At 45.7% G+C, this 24,366-nt stretch overlaps 1 protein-coding gene across 2 annotated transcripts in view; it reads right to left on the reverse strand.

The window, feature by feature from the left end:
* Nucleotides 1-24,366, reverse strand: part of DIS3L2 (DIS3 like 3'-5' exoribonuclease 2) — a 385,644-nt gene that overhangs the window by 21,118 nt on the left and 340,160 nt on the right. For both annotated transcript variants that reach the window (XM_032277907.1, XM_032277908.1), the window contains exon 14: nt 15,107-15,186. In XM_032277907.1, coding sequence (XP_032133798.1) covers nt 15,107-15,186 — 80 coding nt within the window. The remainder of the gene's footprint in view (nt 1-15,106; nt 15,187-24,366) is intronic.

Genomic DNA, 24,366 nt, shown 5'->3' on the forward strand with positions numbered 1-24,366 from the left:
CCTCTGTGGCTGGAGCCTGGGCTCTGGGCTTCCCGTGCCTGAGTGAGGGTGTTTACAGCAGAGGCATCTGCTACTTTAAGTACCTGAACATGCCTTGGGTCTGGGGCAGCACACTGGTATGGGGGTGGGGAGGGGGCTGGAAGCGCTCACCCCACTTGCCAGGAATTGAGTGTTCCTGTTCATTAAACAGGGACCTGGCCTGAATATCACAGCCTCTTCTAGAACTCCTTGAAGTCTTCGGAAGGGGCAAGCCTCCTTGGGTTTGAAGGCTGCCTGGCTGTGCCGTCTGCTTAAAAAGGTTAGAGGAGGGACCAGAGAGCCACTTCCCCCTGGGGATGCAAACCTGTGGCTGGAGAAACACCCAGAGAGGAGAGAGAGAAACGAGTCATTCCAGGACCTTCTGAGAAAGGTATGGGTGTGGCAGGTATAGATACAGGGAAAAGAAAAATGTTCATTCTCGCCACCCTCTGTCACTGGTAAGAAGACATCTTCATGTGCTATGAAGTATCTGGGAAAGAAACCCAAAGAGCTCCAAGTCATGCTGGATTGCTGCAGCCCCAGGAGGCTCCCCAGAATGGAAGGAGCTGCAGTCCATCTCAAAAAGATGAGGAAAGGGAACGGCAAAGTAACCCGGAGGAAATCTTATTCAAGAAAGGGAAAGTGTTATCTGCTTAATGCAACTCTGTGTTAAATCAACAAAGAAAACATTGACTCTTTAAGGTCTTTGAGAATTTTGAAGTATTTAGTTTTGAGAGTTCCTGGTGTCCTATAATTTCTGTCTCGTAGGGAAATCTCTTGGGGCATCCATAGGTAGTTATTTGAGCTGCAAAAGGTGGGGTGTGAGAATAATGGGAGACACTCTTGGCCTACAGAGCTCTTTCCAGCCCCAGAGCCTTGGTTTGGGTCTCGATCCCTTTAGGGCACAGGCAGGTCCAAAGGGCTCCTTTCTATGGCAATGGAAATCAGGGAAAGGTGGGATGGGGCAGGTGACAGAGTAATAAGGTTTGGCTCTGTGTCTCCACCCAAATCTCATCTTGTAGCTCCTATAATTCTTATATGTTATGGGTGGGACCTGGTGGGAGATAACTGAATCACAGGGGTGGGGGTCTTTCTCATGCTGTTCTCATGATAGTGAATGGGTCTCATGAGATCTGATTGTTTTAAAAATGGGAGTTTTTCTGCACAAGCCCTCTCTTTGCCTGCTGCCATCCTTGTAAGATGTGACTTGCTGCTTCTTGCCTTCTGCCATGTTATGAGGACTCCCCAGCCATGTGGAACTTAAGTCCAATAAACCTCTTTATTTTGTAAACTTCCCAGTCTCGGGTATGTCTTTATAAGCAGCATGAAAATGGACTAACACACTAAAATGGATATAAGTAGATTTGGGGGAGGAGGTTACTGGGGAAAGGAAAAGATGCTGAATATACCTGTGAGGTATTAATAGTTTAGCAACTTTTCTCTAGGTCATCTGTGATAAAAGTGATATTTTTATGATCTCAGGGGTTACACATTCAATATTCTACCAGGGAATCAGGGAGCAGGAAGGAGGGCAGAAGAGTCTAACAGATCTGTCTGAATGTACAGCCATGAGATCCTTCCATAAAATGTCCAGGGCAAAACTTCCTCACAAGGCTAAAATGAAGAGTAGCAGTCTCGTGATAAATATTAGTTCCTTTTCACTTAAATAAAATACCAGATTCCACTTTCCTATCTCCTAAATCACCACTTAAAACTTTAAAAAATTGTTCCCAAATTGGAAACTCATCTTGGGGAAAAATCAAATAAAGTGTATACTAAAGAAAATGACAGTAAAAATTTTCATAATCTAAGAGTGAGTTTGTGGTAAAAACTCTTCTCTCTGAGATCAGGAATAAGACATAAATGCCTGTTATTATTATGTCCAGGAAATACTGCACAGTGCAATAAGGCAAGAAAAGGAAATACATGGCATGAGAACTGGAAAGGAAAAAAGTAAAACTGTCATTATTTGTGGGTGACATGATGAGGTACATTGGAAATAAAAAAGCATCTACACTGAACTGAAATATTGTTATAAAAAATCTACAAATTATTTGAACCTAATAAATTCAGGAAAGTCACTGATGACAACTAGGTCAATAAAAATAAACTGTGTTTCCTTGTATCAGCAACAAAGAGAAAATTAAATTCATAAATACCATTTAAAATAGTACCAGAAATCAAATACCTAGAAGAAAATAAGCAAGAGCTCTAACAGAAAATTGTACTGAGAAAAATTAAAGAAGACCTAAATAGAGGGAGATACCATGTCTATGAAGACTCATTATTATATGTGTTGATTTTTCCCAAATTGATTTACAGATTCAAAGCAATCTCAATATAAATCCTAGCAAGTTTGTGTACATGTATGTGGCAACTGACAATCTGATTCTAAAATCTATATGGAAATGGAATGGGCCAAGAATAGTGTCGATGCTCTTTACAGAAGAAGTCCAAGTTGGAAAGTCTGGCTCTACTGGATATCAAGATTTTTATGAAGGTACAAACATTAAGCTAGTGTGGTACTGTACAAGAATAGACATATAAAGCAGTGAGACAGATGGGGTGCAGAAACATACCTGTGCATATGAGTACTTCGTTTCTGACAAAGGTGGCAGTGCTAAGCTATGGGAAAGTATTCTCAAAAAATGATGCTGGATCAGTAGATATCCATATGAAAAAAATGAACTTGCTGTACCATTTTCAAAAATCAATTCTAAGTAGATTCTTTTAGAATATAGACAAAGATTTCCTAAATGGATACAAAAAGCATTTAACCATAAAAAGATTGACACACTGAACTCCATTAAAACGAAGCATTTCTGTTCATTAAAATGACACCAGAGACAGTAAAAGAGCAAACTACACAGTGGAAGATATTTGCAACAAAGAACTGATATCCAGAATATAGGGAACTATAAATCAAGAAGAAAAACAGAAAACCCAGTAGAAAAATAGGCAAGAAATTTGAAAAGGCACTCTACTGAATGGCCAATAAATAGATGAGCTCTCATACCCTGCTTGTGGAATTACAGATGATTCAGCAATCTCACTCCTATTACATACTCAAAAGTAACACACGCATATGTGCACCAAAAGACATGTACAAGCAGAATTATTTATAATCACTTCAAAATGGAAACAACACAAACATTGACTGAACAACTGCAGATTGGATAAAATGATGGACTATTAGATGCAACAGCAAAGATGAATTCTCACAAACATAATGCTGAAAGAGAAAAGCTGGTCACAAAAGAGAATACAGGAAATAATTCCATTTATATGAAGTTCAAAGCCAGACAAAACCAATCTATAGTGGTTAGAAGTTACGATGGTGGTATCCTTTTGGGAGGAGAGAGGGGTACATGGGAGGCTCCTGGAGGCTGTAATGTTCTACTTATTATTTTTTTAATAAATTTTTTTTGTTAATTGTCATTAAACTACCTGGGCTGGCATCAGACCCCTGAGCTCCAAGCAATCCTCCTGCCTTGACCTCCTAAAGTGCTGGGATTATAGGTGTGAGCCACTGCACTTGGCCATATTCTCTTTCTTGACTTAGATGTGTTCATTTTCTAATAGTTTCCTTGAATTAGATGCTCATAATTTGTACACTTTTCCCTATGCATGTCATAATTCAGAGATAAGTTTACAAAGTAAGATTATAAAAATCTAATTTCCAGTATGTGCACTACATAAAAAAATCGCAGAATGCATAAGTCACACTACACGCTGAGACATGGACCAGTGTTCCTGCGTGTGTACACTGATGTATGCAACTGGTCTGTGGCTAGCACAATCTGCTGATTTTTGTGGCTTCCACATTTCCTCGCTTGGATCAGTTCTGGCCTCAGAAAGCCAGCAAGAGCCGAGGGTCTTGTGATTTCTACAAAGGGTCCTGAGCACCACAGCTCAGCAGCATGGGAAACCTCTGCCGAGGTAACTGGGTGCCATAAAACATGACTTCAGACTCTATCCCTCCCTGGTTCTCCCAGCAGGTGGGGAATGGGCACTGACTCAACACAGCTGATAAAGACCTCTTCCTTGTCCTGGCTCCTTGTGGTTCAGATTCCATGCGCAGGAGAATAGGTGACTGCCACTATAGAGGTGATAGAAGCAATACAGGAGGCAGCTGTGCTGCCCCAGGCCTTGCTGCCCTCCCTGCTCCTGGACCCATGGACAACTCAGTGCCACTTCTGGGTAGCTGTTCTAGGGCCCCACACCTGCTTGCATCAGATAGCTTGGGTAGTATCCAGGGAGAAGCCTGCTGGATGGTCCTCTTATGTACAGCTTGACCTTGCACAGGGCACCTATCAGGGCATCCATTTCTCTCTCTAAAATGAAAGTGTTCATACCCTCTTCTCTTCTTCCCATAGACAAAACTGAGGTTAAATGAAGCACTGCATGTTAGCAGACAAAATATCATGATTGCTGCTATGTGGAGTGAGGTGAGAAGAGAGCAGAGCATAAAGAGCCATGGCCATCCCTCTGCGTGGATGGACGGTGCAGAGACACCCCCTTCACTGAACACTACCCGAATCCAGCCGTGGAAACAGGAGTTGTGCCTGCATTGTGCTGATGCCAAACACTAACGGCTGCGGTGGAACAGTGAGCTCACACCTGCACTGTGAGTGGCTGACTCCCACGTGCACAATACAGCTGCAGGCTTGCTCCCATGAGCTCACTCCTGGCACCTCTCTGGCTGCGCCACTTCCAACTTCTCCCGAACCCCTCCTCTTGATTTCCAGCTCCCCTTTCTCCTAAACTAGGGTTTCATCAGGAACAAGAAAGGCCTTCTTAAGCTAACCTGGCAGTGTCTGGGAGGCCTGGAGGCTCTTGCCCTCTGCAATGAATGGCTCTTAGGTAACACTGCCGCTCAGCCTGAGGAGCTGGCATCAGTTCCAAGGTGCAGACAGAAAGTGTCATTTCCAAAGTACTGGGAAGTGTTGGTGCTGGTTTGAAGTTGTCAGGGCTGCTGGGAAATATTTCTGCTGCTTATTCAGGATGAAGGAAAAGGCAAAGAACCAAGCAGAGGGGGAAACTAATTAGACGCAGGACTTGATCCAGGAACACCCTGCTCTGTCCCCTTCTCAAGTGCCGCAGCCAGGAAGAGGCATCACTCAGATCTACTACTGACAATGTCCCCAACTGCAAGTGCTCTGGCCAACCGCTGCATCTCCCCTGAAGCCACACTTCCTGGAGCTTGCCTCCTGGGTGCTAATGCAGGCCAGGTCCTGCAAGATATGAGGATCCTCCAGGAGGCAACTTTGGCTCTGGCTTGAGGACTTCCCGTCAGTGAACCTTAAAACTGGGCTGCAGGTGGGAGCCCTTGTGCAGGCCTGTCCTCCTAGCTGGTGGGGGTGCTGAGGTAGGAGGATCCACCTAAGCCCAGGGGTTTGAGACCAGGTTGGGCAACATGAGACCCTGTCTCAAAAAAACAAAACTAAACAAGAAAACCTGGGCCATAGCCTGAGACTCTCCCTACCCTGCCCTCCTTCCTTCCCAGATTCCTTCACAAGGGCCAGACTTGTGTCGAGGTCTGAAGGATCTGCCTTCTGCTGCTCTCTCCCCTTTCATCCTTCACAGGTATCTTCCTCCACATGCTTCTCGGCAACTAGTCCCATCTCAGCATCTGCTTCTTTGCAGATCTGAACTGACGCAAGTGGGACAAGAGTGGGTGTGAGAAAGGAGGCAGAAAGATGGAGTTTGGGGAGTGGCTCACTCACTACCTAGGGGGCAAAGGCAATGCTCTTCTGGGTGGTACGTGGGCAGGGACAGGCCTGGGTACAAAGCTGGGCTCAGTTGCTCAAAGACTCGCCGGTAGTGACCTGGGAAGAAGCCCCTGAGTCACTTTGTGATGATGCCAGCACTGGAAAGCCCTGGGAAGCACATTGTCTACAAGGGCTGGTTGCTGTAAGGTGAAGGAAGCCCCGGGCCCGCCCCTGTTCCCTCCCCTCATCCTTCACAGGCCTTCCCCCAACACATCTCTTGCACATTAATCCTGCTTGGGTCCACTTGTCAGAGCACCTGAAATAACCCACCACATCCTCCATGATAAACACAGAACAACAGAGAGAGAAGCACAGTGTGGTTTCAGGGTTGGTTCTCTAGGTCTATTGTGTCTAGAGAGTGTGTTCTGAGACCCCGGGGGATACCAGGCAGGCTAAGCCCCCATGGGCAGGAGGCATGTTGGGAAGCAGAAAAGACTATGTGCTTGGGTGCTGGGGAAGAGAATCCAGGTGTCCTTACCCAGACAGGACAGTGGCCTGCGCTACCTGTGAGCTGGGGAGAGGATGTGCAGCCCAGAACTGCCCTATCCTCTGGAAGGCTGCAGGTAGTACTGTCCTTCAAGGCAGGCTCATGAATGCAGCACACACTTTAGCGGAGGGAAATCAATCCCACAGTACAGCTCTCTCTCATACAGCTAGAGGCCAGCTAGTGAGTTTAATGATGTGTATTTCAGGGTCCCAATGAGTCAGGTAGCTAGGCAAGAAAAAGTGAAAGGTTTTCTCTTGGAACAAACTAACCTGTTCTAAGAGTAAAGAGTAAGACTGGAGTAAGGCGGAGGACCTGGCTGTGAGCGTAAAGGAGACTCTGAGAGGTCCGCAGGGACACGGGATCTGCCAGCAGCTGCTGGTCTCACTGCTGGGACCACGTGAGGCACAACTGCCAGCAGGACATGTGAGCGGGCACCCCAAAGCTAGGGCCTGGGTCTGCCAGGGTCTACCACAAGTGCCACTCAGGCAGGTACTCAGGGTAACTGCACCCAAAACTATGAGATCTTTATAGCTGACACAGCCATATCACACACCACCAAGCGGATGGTGACCTGCTGTGCAGCGTGACTGGCTTAACCCAGGACTCTGATGACAAGTCAGAAGCTGCCCACCTAACCTGGGGTTCATGGGGATTGGAAATCCCAGAATTTCCCAGGCAGCCTTCCAGAGCAGGCCTGCTTAGAAAAGGCTGGAATCAGCACTCCCTGCAGCTTCCTGATGTGGAGAGAAAGGCAGGTTCCATGAAGGCGTAGCACAGGCTTTGGAATTTGCCACAACTGGGGCAGCAGCCAGGTTCTGCCCTTGACCTCTGTGGACCTGGCAGGTGAGCCTCTTCAGACTCTTCAGTCTTGGTTTTTATTTATTTATTTACTTATTTATTTTTGTGAGACAGAGTCTCACTCTGTTGCCCAGGCTAGAGTGCAGTGGCACGATCTCGGCTCACCACAACCTCCGTCTCCCAGGTTCAAGTGATTCTCCTGCCTCAGCTTCCCAAGTACCTGGGATTACAGGCAGGTGCCACCATGCTCAGCTAGTTTTTTTTGTATTTTTAGTAGAGATGAGGTTTCACTATGTTGGCCAGGCTGGTCTCGAACTCCTGACCTCGTGATCCACCTGCCTTGCCTCCCAAAGTGCTGGGATTACAGGCGTGAGCCACTGCGCCTGGCCTGCTTTTATTTTTTATTCTGTAAAATTGTGAAAATAATAAAACCTCTCAGACTCTCACTGGTTTTACTTTTATTTTTTATTGTGAATATCCTCTTGAATGGTTTTAGACTAGAAAGAACCTGGGTAAGCCCCTTGCCTGATGTCTGAGGGCACTCAGAAGGTGGTAGTTCCCGTCATGATTATGGTACATGGATAATAAAGTCTAGATGTCATGCAAGACTGCCTTGCAATCGAATGCAGCTTCCACAAGTTTGTCTGACATGTTTAATGCTCTTCATGGTTATCGCTGTGCTTCACTATCCAGCAAGAAATGGTAAGACACTGATATAAGTGACTGTAATTACCACTACACTTAAGAGTTAAGCCACATTTTTACAGCTTCTCTTTTCTCTACATTAGCTCTTCAGAATTCATAATTATCCACGGAGACAGTTTCCCTGATGCTGTATGTGACTATCATCATAATCCTACAGCAAATGAAAACACAAAGTTGGAAAGAAATTTGACTCCCCAGTAGCCACGCTCCCTCCCTTCCTAAAGGGCTAAATCAGGCCCTGTGCCTTCCCTTCATCAAGCATTATTTGCTGGTAGTGGACTAGGCACTGTGTGTACTGAAATGAAAACAACAAGATGGTTACCTCAAAAGCATCAGCCAACAAGTAAACCCACGACTGAAAGGCACGGTGCTAAGAGTTGACATAGAGCAGACGGGCATGGCACAGGGCCACGGGGAAGCCACACCTGACCCAGCTTTGGTGGTGCCTGTGAGGGGTGTGGAATGGTTTCCCAGAGAAATACCTAGCTAAGAGTGGAAGGAGAAGCAGAGGTTACCTAGATGGGTGGGCAGGAGGTTCTGGGAAAGAGGGATGTTCTAGAAGCAGGAAATGGCATGAGCATACAGGGACACGTTGTACGCGGGAGCTTGAAGTAATCTGGTACAGACAGCATGTAGGGTGCCGGGGCAGGAGGACAGGATGGGTCTGTAAGGCAGGCAGGGCTGCCTTGCTGCTGAGGAGTGCCCAGTCCCTTCCAATGGCACATGGGCTTCTGTTGGCAGCATCGGCGTTTATTCAGCTCTGTGGTCCCAGGGCCTAGAACTATACTGGTATGCAGCAGGTACTCTCTATACATTTGCTAAAAGAGTGAACATTTTTAAGTTTATTCCAATATCTGGTTCTGACAAGATGGTAGACTGAATTGATGTGGACCTCCTTCCCAACACAAACATACAGAAATGATAGATTAAATATACAAAAAGAATAATTTAAATATATTACTGAGTACAGAAGAATAATGGGGAAATTCCCAGACTCATGAAGTGAAAAAAAAAAATTAAGTCGCAGCTGTAATTTTTCCATGGCAACTGGGGCTGGGAGTATGAGTTTGGTACAGTTACAGGAGGTAAGATTTGAATGCATGCAGGAGGCAGAAGACCTGTGCATGGAACTGGAACTGAGATCCCCACATAAAGCCAGGATCCTGGGGGCTGTTGGTCTTTGAACAAAGAACCAGGAAGACCTTGCTGACAGAGCAGAAGAATGTCTGTATATGGCACAGACCAGAGGCATCTCCTATGAGAAATGGAGATGCCAAGCCCACAAGGCATGTGGGTGTGGAGTCTGAATGTGGACTACCCAGGAGGTGGGACTCCTAAGCCAAGGAGTTAACACCCAAACTGCAGGACCATGAACCTCCCCAGGTCTTGGCAGAACATATGCAAACGTGATGAGGTAACATATTCACAACCCACAGTATGTGGAACTCCCACTAAACACAATCCCTACTTAAGATAATCTTTTTGAGATGGAGTTGTGAAGTGCAGTAGCTTGATCCTGGCTCACTGCAACCTCTGCCTCCCAGGCTCAAGTGACTCTCCTGCCTCAGTCTCCTGGGTAGCTGGTCTTACAGGTGTGTGTCATCACACCCAGCTAATTTGTCTATTTTTAGTAGAGACGGGGTTTCACCATGTGGGCCAGGCTGGTCTCAAACTCCTGACCTCAGGTGATCCACCCACTTCAGCCTCCCAAAGTGCTGGGATTACAAGTGTGAGCCACTGTGCACAGCTTTAAATGATCTTATGACAAAAAACAAACTGCAAGAGAAAATGAACCACATAAGGGTGAGTCAACAGACACAAGAAATAAGAGAACTGGCATTCTTGGAACCAGAACTAAAAATCTCCAAACAACTGGAAACAGGCTATAAAATAAATACAATCAAAACAATTAGGGAGATAAAAGAAAGAATAGAAATTATAATGGAAGACTAAGACACCAAAAAATTAATTAATTAATAGACTGATTTTCAAAAGCACAAACAGAACCTCTAAAAATTAAATATATTAAAAAAAAACCAAAAAAAAAGAAAATTACATATAAAAACCAAACATTAGGCCAGGCACAGTCGCTCATGCCTGTAATCCCAGCACTTTGGAAGGCTGAGTTGGGCAGATCACCTGAGGTCAGGAGTTCGAGACCAGCCTGGCCAACATGGCGAAATCCCGTCTCTACAAAAAATACAAAAAAAATTAGCTGGGTGTGGTGGTGCATGCCTATAATCCCAGCTACTTGGGAGGCTGAGGCAGGAGAATCACTTGAACCCAGGAGAAGTAGGTTGCAGTGAGCTGAGCTCATGCCATTGCACTCCAGCCTGGGCAACAGAGTGAGACTCCATCTCAAAAAATAAATAAGTAAATAAATAAAATTAAATTAAAACATTCGTATTGGGAAGGGTTATTAAACAGGAGATAGTACACTGCTACGAGGAGAAGAAAGTGACAGACACTTCTGAGGAAGCTTCCTACAACCCAACACTAACAGATACGGAAACAGAAAAAGAGAGGAAAGATGAAATAAGATAGTGGGTTTCTAGCAAGTTCCAGAAGGAGAGATTAGAGAGAACCAAAGAGAATCAAAGATAAACGATAAAAATTTCTAAATGAGAACTGTATTGAGTCCTAAACAATACAACTAAAAATGAATCCACTCAGACATAATGTAGTAAAACTGTAGAACACCAAAGATAAAAATAAGGTCTAAAAAGGAACCAGAAGGAAAAGATACACACGCTCACTCACGGTGCAGAGAGGATAGCCCCGAGACCAACCAGCTAACAACAAGAAAAATAGCTTGCAAAGCAGCTCCACAGTCCTGGCAGTAAGAAGGAGGGTAGCAGTGGGGATCAAGAGAAAGGAGCCTTCTGGACAAAGCCCCTTGTCTGTGAAGGTCACCACCAACTACAGAGCAACTCCAAAGTCAGACACATTCACCTTCCTCATCATCACTGTCACAGCACTTGATTCCTACTACTGCCAAGGTGCACGCCATCCCACAGGGTACTGGAGTGTGCTTTGCTACTTACACAAACCCTGAGGTCATGCACTGGGTCTAATATATCTTTGCCTCTCCCACGTAACCCACTGTACAGAACAGGGGCTTCATAAATGTGTAACTGAATTCTCACAAATCACTTATTCACTCTTGAAGGCCTTCTTCCTTGTCCTGTAACAAGAGACCTCCAAACTTCAATTTGACAACGACTCTCAATCACTCCATGATTAACTGGATTTAGTATTAAAGACAGGTAATGTTTTCTGCAAGAGAGAAAAAAAAGAAGGTGGCCCTTGGGTCTACAGGTGGTGAATGGTGGCATCTGCCAGGGGGCTCAGGTGAGACCTCACACCTCTTAGATGCAGATTGGAACAGCTTTTGGGAGGCTGATAAAATAATTCAAGGTGGAAAGCTTTACTAGTTGAACACAAGACACAATAGGACAGCTTCTTGCTTTCTTCTAATGACCTCAGAGCTTTAAGAATGTTAACCTGACACTGTGCCTCTAGCCTTAGAGAAGTCAGGTTCAAGTCACATCAGAGACGAACCCCAGAGGCAGACATTAGCCCCTTTATATGAAAGGAGAACAGGATGACATAGAGCCAAGGATCAAAGCTATCAGGCACCACCCATGGATCCGAGGTCCACCTCCTTTTTCTCTGTTGCAGAAAACTTTACCTGCTTTTGTTATTGAATCCAGTTAACCAAGGACTAAGAGAATCCAGAAAATATAAAAATGGAGTGTCAATTTTCCAGGCCATTCCATTTGAAAGCAAAGACTATTTGGGAGAACCATCCAACAGCCTCAGCATTTATTCAGAACAACTTTTTTGCTAACGGATTGAATATGGCAAACAGAGATGAATGCTAAAATGATTATAAATTGTACTGCAGGGAATATCCAAAAGGGAAACGCAGTAATTTCAATAATCAGTTGTACCAAACTAATATTCAAGCTAGCTTTTTCATCTGTAGAATTTCCTCTCTCTGCTGGTGTTGCCTTCACGTTACTTGGCCTGAGACAAGGGTCTGGGCTGAATATCTTCATTTCCTAAATGCCACTATCACACCAATATTTGGATTCAGGTGTTTTAGGGAAAATGACCATAAATGGAAACAGAGAACACAGACAGGGGTCTGGGGGAGAAGAGAAGCCATAGTCAGGATTGTGGGGTCCTCCATGCTTCACAACTCATAAGTGAGGAGAGGAGTCTGCCTTTTTTTCCTCCTTTTTCTTCTTCTTCTTTTTTTTTTTTTTAATACTTCTGGATTTTTTTTGTTTTTGTTTTTTGTTTTTGAGATAGAGTCTCACTCTATCACCCAGGCTGGAGTGCAATGGTGCGATCTCAGCTCACTGCAACCTCCGCCTCCTGGGCTCAAGCGATTCTCCTGCCTCAGCCTCCCAAGTAGCTGGGATCACAGGTGCCTGCCACCATGCCCAGCTAATTTTTGTATTTTTAGTAGAGATGCGGTTTCACCATATTAGCCAGGCTGGTATTGAACTTCTTACCTCAGGTAATCCGCCCACCTCGGCCTCCCAAAGTGCTGGGATTACAGGTGTGAGCCACTGCGCCCGGCAGGAGTCTGCCTTTGATAGTGTCATACACAACAGAAGGTTGTGAATGGCAGGTACACCAGCCTCTTCCCTCAGCAGTACACTGTTAGCTGCAGACTTTCTGGGAAAATGGAAGTCATGAGCCGGTTTTTCTCTTTGGGAAGGAAAGGCAACCAACACTTCCTATGGGCATTCTATACATGAGGCTGGTGATGACACACTTCAACATGACATCCCGCCTAGAGAGCCCCATGCAATCCTGCCAGAGAGGCATTATTAATTCCACTATTTTGAACAGATCAAGAAACTAGAGGCTCAGGCCAGACACAGTGGCTCACGCCTATAATCCCAGCACTTGGGGGGCCAAGGCAGACAGATCACCTAGGTCAGGAGCTCAAGACCAGCCTAGCCAACATGGTGAAACTCTACTAAAAAATACAAAAATTAGCTAGGTGTGGTGGCGGGCACCTGTAATCCCAGCTATTTAGGAGGCTGAGGCAGGAGAATCATTTGAACCTGGGAGGCGGAGGTTGCAGTAAGCCAAGATTGCACAATTGCATTCTAGGCTGGATGACAAGAGCAAGACTCTGTCTCAAAAAAAAAAGAAAAAGAAAGAAACTAGAGGCCAGAGAGGTTAGGAAAGTTGTCTAAGGATTGAGAATGAACCCTAAGACTGACTCTAACACAAGTAAGAGAGAACCAGAGAGAGCAGTCACTGAAGTGTTTGATCACCGTACTTTTCTAGATCATGGCTCCTATCTGATTTCCTACACATATACTTTCTTTTATAGGTTTTTGGGAGCCAAAACTTATTCATATTTATAAACCCTAAGTTATCTTCTTACATTGCTTGGTCTGATAATATGCTAGGAGCTATGGATAGACCAAGACACATAGCTAGGCCAGATGGTGGCTCATATCTATAATCTCATAATCTCAGCACTTTGGAACGCTAAGGCAAGAGGATGGCTTGAGCTCAGGAGTTCAAGACCAGTCTAGGCAACATCATGAGACACTGTTTCTATTATATATATATATATATATATAAAGAGCTAGGCTATTTTCTCTTCTCACAGTCAAAGACAACCTAAGTTGTTGCTACTGGATATGTGAACAGCTAAGACATAAACTTAAAGGACAGAGAGCTGATGCCCTTCTCCCATTGAACAAAAACTCTGCAACCTTTTCCCAAAGAGCAGAGAGTCCAATCAGAACTGTTAAAGGATGTCTGGTCAATCCTTCCTATGATTAATTAGGGGTACACAATAGCTTACTATGGAATTCTCCTAAAAATAAATTACAAAGAGATAACATGTCTTGAAGGTACTCTCAATGGAGATGTGGTAATGACATCAGCCAGTAGCCTATCTTCTACCCGTAACAGTGCAAGAGGTCTTGAGGTGGTGCAGGTTTCTCTTCTGGAAGGTAATATACAGTTTTACTGGCATGCACCTGTTTGTTTCCCTCCACTGTATAAACAGCCTAGATATTTAGACAATAAGACCAGAGTACATTCTAGACTACATTCTCCTCAAGTCCAGGTTGGGACTGCTCTTGTCATTGACTGGGGTTTCTAAGTACCACTATGGGTCAACTGTTTTCCATCTATTCTTCCTCAGAGTAAACATAATGTTGACTCTGCTTCTCACAGCTGTGGCAAGTTACCCTGAGTGAATTACTTTAGTTCCCTTGACCTTAGCTTCTGCAAATACGACAATAATAAAAGAACACACTCGGGGCTGTCATGAGGGTTAAGTGAGATAACAAATGTTAAGCCCTCAGTACTGTGCCTAACACACAGGAGATGCTCAGTGGTGGCTGCCATCATTACCATCACCGTCATCATCAGGGCACATTCCCTGTGCTTCACTCACCACCACTTTCACTGTTTCACAAACAAAAATACAAGGTCAAGGAGGCAGTCTGTGGCTGGGTGCAGTGGCTCACATCTGTAATCCCAGCACTTTGGGAGGCTGAGGTGGGATGATCGCTTGAGCTGAGGAGTTCAAGACCAGCCTGGGCAACAGAGGGAGAACCTTGTCTCTGTTAAAATTTTAAAAAATTAGCTGGGTGTGGTGGCATGCACCTATGTCCCAGGTACTTGGGAAACTGAGGTAGGAGTGTCACTTGAGCCCAGGAATTTCGGGCTGCAGTGAGCCATGATTCTACCATGCAATCCAGCCTAGGTGACAGAGCAAGACCCCGTCTCAGGGGAAAAAAAAAATGAGGCATTCTGTGATGTGGAAAGGAGGCACTATGAAATAATGCCAGGTGCCACCTTTTTAACAAGGCCACCAATTTAAATCTCTGTAAGCACCCAGAAATCTCCCAACTATTAATATAAAATTCACAAGGTAGGCAATTACAACAAAACCCATAAACCTAAGTGTAGACAGATAGCAACTGGACAACTGCAACAAAGCCAAAGTCACACAGTGAACCAAACAAGCAGGCACAGGACTGGAGACTAAGAGTGGGGAGGGTCTGGGGGATGGCTGGAGCCTGGAAGAAGGTCTGCTTCAGAATCTGCTTCTATCACACCACAGCTGCTCCTCTACAAGCACTCCAACTTCTATACTCAGGGGCAAAGAGATCTTATAAGAGGACTATTTCTGTGGCGGCTATTTTCTAGTGCAGTAGTAAAAGGTGTCATTCCCTTCCTGAAAACCACCTAGCAATGGAAGCCCAGTGTCAGAAAGCCCGCAGGCACCACTGCTGCACACACAGGAAGTGACACTCTTTCCCACTGAGTGGCTTACTTGTTGCTGTCGCGGTACTCATAGATATGACATCCTTGAGGCAATCCGGTCTCATGGTCCAGAGTGAAAGCAAGCTTTAGCTGAACAGAGAGAGAAGAGAAAAATAAATTTTAGGCAGCATGTTCTATTTGCTCCAATAGCTGAAATGAAAAAATAAAATCAAGCAAAGTCACACTCCCTCAAGTCAATGTGTTGTGGAGAACCTGGGCCTGCCTTCTCGGGGAAGAGCCCACACCTTACAGGGACCTCATCATCAATGATGACTATCACCAGGACTCTACTTGGTCACTCAGCATACAATCAATACATTTATTAGGCACCTTCCTTCTGCTAGACATGAGCTAGCAGAGAGGGAAAGAACAGTGACAGCAGCCTCTTTCATGGGTCTTAACGTCTAGCAGAGAAGACTGATGGCAATCAAATGGTCACACCAATGAATATGTATACATGTGTAGAACTTCAAATTAAAATAGGTTCTCTGAAGCAAGAAAAAATCCCCATTATAAATTATATAAAAGTAAAGAGCCTGACCTGGATAGAACGGGTAGAAGGGAAGGCTCCTCTGAATCAGGAGGAGCGGGGAGTGGAGAGGGTTCTCCTGGGCAGAGAGCACAGTGCGTGCAGACGCCCTGGGGCAGGAGCTGCAGGAACTGCAGGATGGCTGGTGAAGTTAGGCCCTGATAGATCCAGGTACATGGTGGGTGACTCAGGGCAGGACCTTCTTGGCCACAATGGAATTTTTAATTTTTGGCCTTTACCTTAACAGCAAAGAAGAGAAAAAGAAGGAGTGGATGAGGTCATCAGATATCTATTTCGGCAAGATCCCTCTGGCTACAGCACCAACTGCAGACCACAGACCACAGAGCAGGAGCGACATCCTGTGGGACACAGCCACTACAGAGTCAGGGAGTGGCCGAGGGCTGGGACTAGAGGGAGAGAAATGGACAACTGGAGACACATTTTAGAAGTAGAATCAACAGGATATGCTTGTGGATTTGATGCTGGCAGTGGCAAGGAAAGAAAGAAAGAAATCAAGCTTTTGAATCCAAATCACCAGCCAGGTGGTGCTGAGAGAAAGACTGAATTTAAGGACTGATGAGTCAGAAATTTGACTCTGGACAGGTTAACTTTAAGACGCTCATTAGCTTTCTTCGGTTATGGAAGACCAGGAACAGGAGGTCTGGTAAGGCCTTGGTTTCTTTCTGGATTCCAGAGAGCAGTGCTCAGGTGAGTGCTGAACTCCCAACAGAGCTCAGGGAGGTGCAGCGTGTCTTGCCAGAGCCAGCTGGTTATGACAGCTTTAATATTCCAAATGCAAGCCAATTACTATGTTTATTAATTCACTGGGTTTTTAAAGCACCAGGGAAATTTTAACTAAAATTAACTGCACATTAGGAGGATACATTATTATAAATTTTTTTTAACTACAAGGCTGTGAACACAACTAATGATCTGCATCATTAGATACTGGACGACTTTCCTCTTCCTTAGTGGAAAACCATAGGAATGGTTTGTCCTCTCACTGACCCAGATGAAAATACAAAAGCAGAAACAAGACCTTCTTGACCATCACGAAGCCAGAAACTTCAAGTTAAAGGCATGTTTTCCCTACGGAGCACCACTTGAATCTTCCCAGCCCTCTCCTTTGTGAAGTAAAAAATAATTTTAAAAGCATCTATTAGTTACAACCCTTTTCTCTTTACCTCTCTCTTTGCAGCTGAGGTCAGGTCTATATTCATTCTGCCCATTTTGAGTCTGCATTGCTTAGAAATTTTCATATCCTTTGACTCAGTGATTTAAGTTATGGATTTATAGTTTAGAAAAATTATCAGAAATGTAGGAAGAAAAGTTTTATTTGCAGAATGGTTCCCCCCCAGTGTTATTTATTGCAAAGACTAAAAAGTCTAGCAATAGCAGAAGGTTAAACAAACCATCCTATAGGCACACATGGAGTAGCAGGCAGTTGTTATGTTGCTTAGGAAGAATTTTTACTAACCCAGGAAAAATACGTTGGACAGATGAGATAGAGCAGGATGTGTACTTGATTATACAGTGTACCATGAAGACTATGTAAAAAAGTTCAAAGACTTCCTAGAAGAAAGAGTGAAGCCAGATGTGGTGGCTCATGCCTGTAATCCCAGCACTCTGGGAGGCTGAGGCAGTAGATTGCCTGAGCTCAGAGACCAGCCTGGGCAACATGGTAAAACCCCATCTCTACTAAAATACATAAAATTAGCTGATCCTGTAGTCCCAGCTACTCAGGAGGCTGAGACATGAGAATTGCTTGAACCTGAGGGGTGGAGCTTACAGTGAGCCAAGATTGTACCAATGCACTTCAGGCTGGGCAACAGAACAAGGCTCTTGTCTTAAAAAAAAAAAAAAAAGACTTGGAAGGAACATACCTAAATGGCAACAGTGGCTATCACTAGGTGAGAGGTTCCAGGTGATTACCTTTTTTGCATTTTCCAAATTCTTTATAAGCATACATTGCTTTGATAGAAGACTAATATGTTTTCCTCCTTATTTTAGGACTGCCAATTCTTTCTTACAGAATTCTAAGCCCTCCTGGGTTTCCTGTGTCTTTGGTCTCTGTTTTCTGGACAGCTGGTCTTAGCTGAGTGTCTTATGCCTGTCCTACTAGCCACTAGACCCAGGAAGTACAGTATGCAGCTTCTCAACTGTATCTAAGCATCCTTCTTGCTCCCATCCTTCTTGCTCCCAAGAGGGCACTGGGTGAGAGAGAACTTACCCACTGGGCTGGCACGAGCACGCAAAGGAGATGAGCCGGCAAGGCAGGCTACACGTAGGAGTGTGTGAACTTCATCTCACCAGAAAAGAGAAGCCATGGCAGGTTTCAGGACAGAAAGACCAGCTCTGACGGTCAGGTAGAAAAGGGCTGAAGTGGGAGAGGGCGGGGAGAAAGGCCTTAGAGGCAGCTGTTGCAGTGGCCCAATGAGACGATGAGGATCTGGTCTACAGAGGTGCAGTGCAGATGAAGTGTTGGAGACAGCTAAGAGACAAGACTTGGAAATACATACACATCTATGTGCCAGTGACATCTGGAATCTGTCTCCCAGACCCTGCTCAATGCTGTATCTCCCATGACCAGGTGAAAAACAAGTGATCAGACAGAAGCTGTAGTCCTTAGTCATGAAGGAACTGTGGGAAATCTAAATGCAGGGGGATCCTCAAAGTCAGGAAACTATGTACACACCAATTCAACAACAAGGCAAGTCAGTAGAAGTGGTGATGTGGTGGAGGAGAGAGAAGACTGGAACAGAAGACCAGTCATGTTTACTGAATGGAGGACTCATACTTATTACATGCCTACTCTATGTCTGTTCTCACACTGCTAATAAAGAAATACCTGAGAGTGGGTAATTTATAAAGAAAAGAGATTTAATAGACTCACATTCCACATGGCTGGGGAGGCCTTGCAATCACGGCAGAAGGCAAAGGAGATGCAAAGGCAAGTCTTATGTGGTGAGAGGCAAGAGAGTTTGTGCAGGGGAACTCTGATTTATAAAACCATCAGATCTCGTGAGACGTATTCACTATCACGAGAACAGCACAGGGAAAACCCACCGCCATGATTCAATTACTTCCCACGGTCCTTCCCACGACATGTGGGGATTATTATAATTCAAGGTGAGATTTGGATGGGGACACAGAGCCAAACCATTATCACCTACCAAGTAAAGGCTTTCCTTTATCCTGACAACCACTTGAATTAGGTATTACTATTTCCTTTAAACAGATGAGGAACTTGAGGCTGAGAAAGGTTAAGTAGTTTGTGTGAACTACAATTAGAACTGGAATTTTAACCAAAATCCACATTCCTTTCACCTCACCAGCCTCACCAGCATTACAGGATTGGTGATGATCTGGATATAAAGTCGGTGAGAGAGGGAAGAGTCAACAATAACTTTCAGGACTCTCTGGCTCAGGCTGCAGTGCAGATGCTATTGCTGCTCACCCTGACAAGGAAGGACAAGAGGTTTGGGAGAAGAGTTGGAGTTCAGTTTGAGATTGCTGATTCTAACATACCTGAGAGGCGTCTAGCGGAGATGACCAGCAGGCTGCTGAATATACTGTTCTGAAGTTTACAAGCAAGATTGTAACGTGGAGGGATAAGAAGAGGGTCCTGGATAGAATCCTGAGAAATACCTGTACTGAAGAGTTGGACAACAGAAACTGGGGAGTGGCTATGGAGTTCTGAGTTCTGACATTAAAGAAGCCAAGGGGAGAACATGCTTAAGGAGGGAGCAGTCAGCAGCATTAAATCCTTCTAAAAGGTCAAGTAACAGAGGACATTCCCAAACAAGGACTCCTTTGGATCTATCAGAAAAGACCCTTGCAGGGAGTGCTGGGAGCAGAGATCAGGGGTGACAGGTTGAAAAGTGAGCAGAAAGCCAGGAAATGGCAATCATGAGTGAATACAACTCTTAGCAAATTAGTCAGTGCTAGGGAAGAGGCAAGATTCATGAAAGGGGATGGGACAGGATGAGGCTGTGGGAATGTACTGAAGGTGTGGAAGGGAGTGTATTTAAAGACAATGGAGACTTTTTCAAATGCTGACAGGAAGAAGGCACTATGATGGGATAGAAGACATAAGAGAGAAAGAGAGAACTACAGATTCAAGGTCTCTGAGATGATGAGGGATTGGATCCAACACAAAAGTGGAACCCCTTTCTGCAGGAGGAAGGATGATGAGCAGGGATAACAGTGTGATCTGTGGATAGGCAGGGGGGATTTAGAATGTCCTAGTATGATTTTTTTGGTTATTTCCTGAGAATTAGGAGACAAATTATCTGCAAGGAATGGGGAGTATGATGGGGGAAGAAGTTTAAGGAAAGTGATGAAGGTTTAAGATTGCTCCTTTGGAGAACAGGAGAAACAGCTGACCTGGATGGAGCCATAAGGATTGCCAAGGAGGATTTGGATCCCCCTGAGGCCACAGGATCTGAAGTTACTGTAGCAAGCATCTGTCCCACTGCTGATTGTTTTCTAGCGAGCTAGACATTAGCATAAAGAAAGTTAGGTTGGTCCAAGCTGAGTATCTCCCAGGAAGGTTTAATGGGAGAATAAGGGGTAAGGGAGTGGAGATAGGATACAGCAGCCTGTGGACCAGGAGACGTATGGGGGGACAGGAAGGGAATAAATGGGAACGAGGCTGATGGGAAGAAAACAGAAGTGGCTCGGTGACAGATGTCTTGAATGGAGCTAATATTTATTGAGCACGTCCTCTGTCCTAAGCATCTCTCACGCTGGTCTTATTTAATCCACGCAACAGCCCTGCAAGGTTGGTTCCTACCTCTGTTTTACAGGGGAGTTTATTAAATATTTGGCCCAAAGGCAGAGCTGAAGTGTGGTCCATGTTGCTAACCACTGGGTGTAGTGTCTGAGAGGTCAAGGAGAGGAATGTGGGAGTCACTGGGTAAGGGAGTTGAAGTGGCTGAGGCATGGTCAGAGAGCAGGTCGTGTGTCTGACCTTGGAGATAGCTGGTCAAAAACAAAATCCAAAAAGAAAATCAAGGAATGGAGAGTCAAGGGTCTGGGTAGGGATGAGTGGGGGATCCTTCATGAGGACTGAAATTCACCCAGGAGGATGGTATGCTGTTTCCACAAAGTATGTCCCCACCACTGTGCAGGTGTGTGTACGTGCTCACCATGTGCAAGGTTCAATACATGAATGAATGGGTCCATCTGGTTCCTGTAGCAGACATGGATGCGTATCTAGCAGGCATTTCCTCCTTGCTAAGGATGCCCTAGTTTCACTCAGCTATTCACTCCCCTGTCCTGCTCCCCAGTATAGAGGGTCCAAGGGGAAGAAGACCCAGCCTCTAGCTCCAGGGCTGGACCTGACGGCTCTGAGGTAAGAAACCCAAACCAATCAGGGCATGGCATTTCCTGGCCCTAGAAACTGGTTCAGGAATGGATGTGTGATCCAACCGAGGCTGATGAGGTATGAGGGGATGCTTGTTGAGTGCTTCTGGGCACACAGGCCAGAACTGCAACCAGCTTGCCACCATCCTGAGAAGACAGCCAACTCATGGAGGATACAGACTCAAAAGATTGACAAAGTAGACAGCCAGTGCCTTGGTGGAGGCAGTCCTGGTCCCTGCCACCTTTGGGACCTCTACTGCCTTTGTGTAATTTGTGCTCACGTTTCTCCTAAGGACACTGACACACAGTGTATGTCCCCATTCCCTTGGCTCTGCTGTCCTAATCCGCTCTCTAGTTGTCATCTTCCTGAAACATAAACCTGGTGATGCTTCCCTCTATAGTACCTCTGATGGCTTCCTGCTGCTGGAGACATAAAAGTGAATTTAATGCAGCCCAGGGTCTCTGGAGGGTGGTTGTTCACATGAACAAATATGGACTGTAACAGAGCAATGGAAAAAGGTGGGCCTGTGCGCAGGAGGGTGTGCCAGCCAGGGAGGCCCTCAGGCGGACAACAAGAGTCTTATAGGACAGGGAAGGGCCACTCTCTGGCTCCAAAGAGCTCCGTGAACTCCCCCTACGTGGTCCACCTCCCTGAGGAGTTCGGAGCAGGCCATGCTCCCTCAGGCCTCTGTGCCCTTTCTCACGCTCCACCGGGTTCCAGGGGAGCCCTTCCTGCCTGTCCCTCCTCTGCACAAGTGGCCTTGATCTTTTGTTTTTCCCTTTGCTGGGATGCTGGAGGCAGAGCCTTTTCCCCCAGAGTCCAAGGGTGGCTTCACTAGGTCTCCTGGGCACTCAGTGTCCTTATCACTGTCACAGTAGATGTCCAATGTTATCCCTTTGAAAGAATATCTCCTTTCTCTCCAGTAAATAAATTTTGCCCCACATCTGCCCTCTGCTCAGTAATTGTCACCAGATGACAAGCTGTGGCTCAGATGCTCTCAGTGTTCAGGTGTTGCCATCTCATCAGCACTCTGAAGAGGCACAAGCTCCTTCCCTCCACAGTGCTCACTGGATACTTTCTATGTATCAGGCACCGCAAGCAACCAGGCAGCAGAATCACCGCCTGCAGAGACCCACCCACAGAGCAGCTCAGCTTGGGAAGTCAGCCTGCAAGAATGGCAGCCACTCAGACTTCACAAGGTCTTTCTCCAGAGGCAGCTGCCATGTCAAGTGAGAGAGCTCACCACTACCCAATCCTTTCCCCGGGAATAGGCTTCCCTAGGTGGACAGTTTCCAACTGCACAATGGTCCTGGTATTGGGTGAAGAGGGAAGGAAGTGAAGGACCCAGGAGGCAGTAACAAGGCTGCTCTGTCAGCTTTCACCAGCAGAGGGAAGAATACTTCAAATGGGTTCAGTTAGAGGCAAGGCTTTCATCCCAACAGGGACAGGTCAGTCTCCCTAGGGCAGAAAATGGAAGACCCTTCTCCTTCAGGGGCTCAGGCTGAGGTCACACAGGAGGGCAGGCTCCAGACAGCCTGGGCATGAGAATGAGACTTCCACTGGGACCCCTTTGGACCTAGGTCTCTTGCTGTAGGGTGGGGTCCCAGGGAATCATGTGGGTGAGCTCTAGAAGCCTGGATGAATTGAAGGGACGAGGACCCTTGGGAAAGGAGAATCTTTCCCCAGACTCTGTGGAAACATGGGATGCAGACCCTGGTGGGGTTGTTGGGCCCTTAAGAGGCCCTCCTTCAGCCCTTCTGAGCCCTCTGGGTGGGATGGCAATGGAGACAGCAAGGCCATCGTCCCAGCAGGCGGCAACAGGTGAGCAACAAGAATGAGTGACTGAGGACTATGTATAGCTTCCTCAGGCTTCTCAGATTATTGCTGCTTGGGGATGGCACTTCAGGGAGGACTTAGGGGTAGAAAGAATGTCCTAGGTAAGCAGGGGGAAGGGTGCCCACTGAGTCATTTAATGTAACTATTAAAAGGCAGGTGACCTTATTTTGAATCCCAGTCTGGTGAAGCCAGCGGGCCAGGCTACATTCAGAAGAGCGGTGAGACAAGACAGAAAAGTATGGCCAGGCAAGCATGCCAGAGGTCCCTCTGGGCTACTGAGCAGGTAGGTCTTTGGCTGGCCCAGACACACGGGCAGCTTTGTCCAACAGCCACACTTGCAGAATGTCACGCAAGGGCCACTAGGCACTAAATTCCATCAGTTAGGGAAAACACCACATCAGGGGTTTTGAGGCTTTGGAAAACTTCTGGCATGACCTTGGAAGGGCAAAAAATAAGTTATAAAATTTAAGAGTTCCCTGTTTTGTCCACAGTACCTCCAAGAAGACCTCTCATGGGCAACCAGGTCACCCTCTGGTCATCTCCCGGAAGGTACTTACAGCCCCAGCAGGACACAGTCATTCAGTTTTCTCTGCAGGCTACTCCATGAATGAGCAGGGAACCTAGGATGCTAGCTCAGGGCTCCCCTCACAGGCGCGTAATGAGGGAGGTCACTGGTAAAAGTACAGTGTGAGTTCTTTGGCCAGTTCAAACCAACATGAGTTCTCCAGGAAGCCTGTGAATTTCCTTCAATCTGCTAGTTATTAGGACTAAGGTTCAAATACAGGTCAAGGCCAGCCTGGGAAGCCTCCAGCCTCTCCACGGTTGACTCTTCCCCACACAGTCCACTGACTGGGTGTTGCAGGGTATCCAACTCTTCCTTAAGCTGAGAATGGCAAATCCTAGCACAGTTCAAACGTTTCAGGTATGCCATTTACGGCAGACTTTAAAAAATCAGAAAAGTTAATTCTACCTGCAGCCTTGGCTTTTAATAGAAAAATCTGCTTAGAAGAAAATCTCCACATTCTCAGAGATGATCTTGAGTTTTTCTTCTTTAGTGCTCATGTTTGGTTTGGATTTCCTAAGTATCATTTCTTTTTTTTCCATCTCCTTTTTGCTTTCTTTTATAAGACAAAGATGCTGTGGACTTTGCTTTAACTTGGTTAATAATGATTCTATGGCAATGTATTAAATTTCCTTCTCCTAAGTCCACTGAAGTCTTTTTGGACTTGGAGAGAGCTTTTTAAGAAAGAACTTGCTCATTCAGCAGGATTTTCCTCCCCACCCCAAGCTCTGGTTCTGACCTGGAAAAAATAAGAGTGAGAAAGAGCAAGAGAATCCTGCAGTCCTGACGCTCAACTTCACAAACCACAAAAAAGAACCTTGCTCCAGTAACGTAATCATAGAGATTTCTGGCACCTTGGTCTTTCAAGAAAAATACATCCTTCTGCTGGCACAGGGACCCATCAAACTAAACCCTGTTCAGCATGGAGTTCCCGATTCATTAGTGTTGGAAAGTCTATAGCGAGGCTGGCCGCTC

The sequence above is a fragment of the Sapajus apella genome, unplaced genomic scaffold (assembly GCF_009761245.1).
Source record: "Sapajus apella isolate SASKATOON/1434 unplaced genomic scaffold, GSC_monkey_1.0 scaffold10, whole genome shotgun sequence".
Classification (NCBI taxonomy): domain Eukaryota; kingdom Metazoa; phylum Chordata; class Mammalia; order Primates; family Cebidae; genus Sapajus; species Sapajus apella.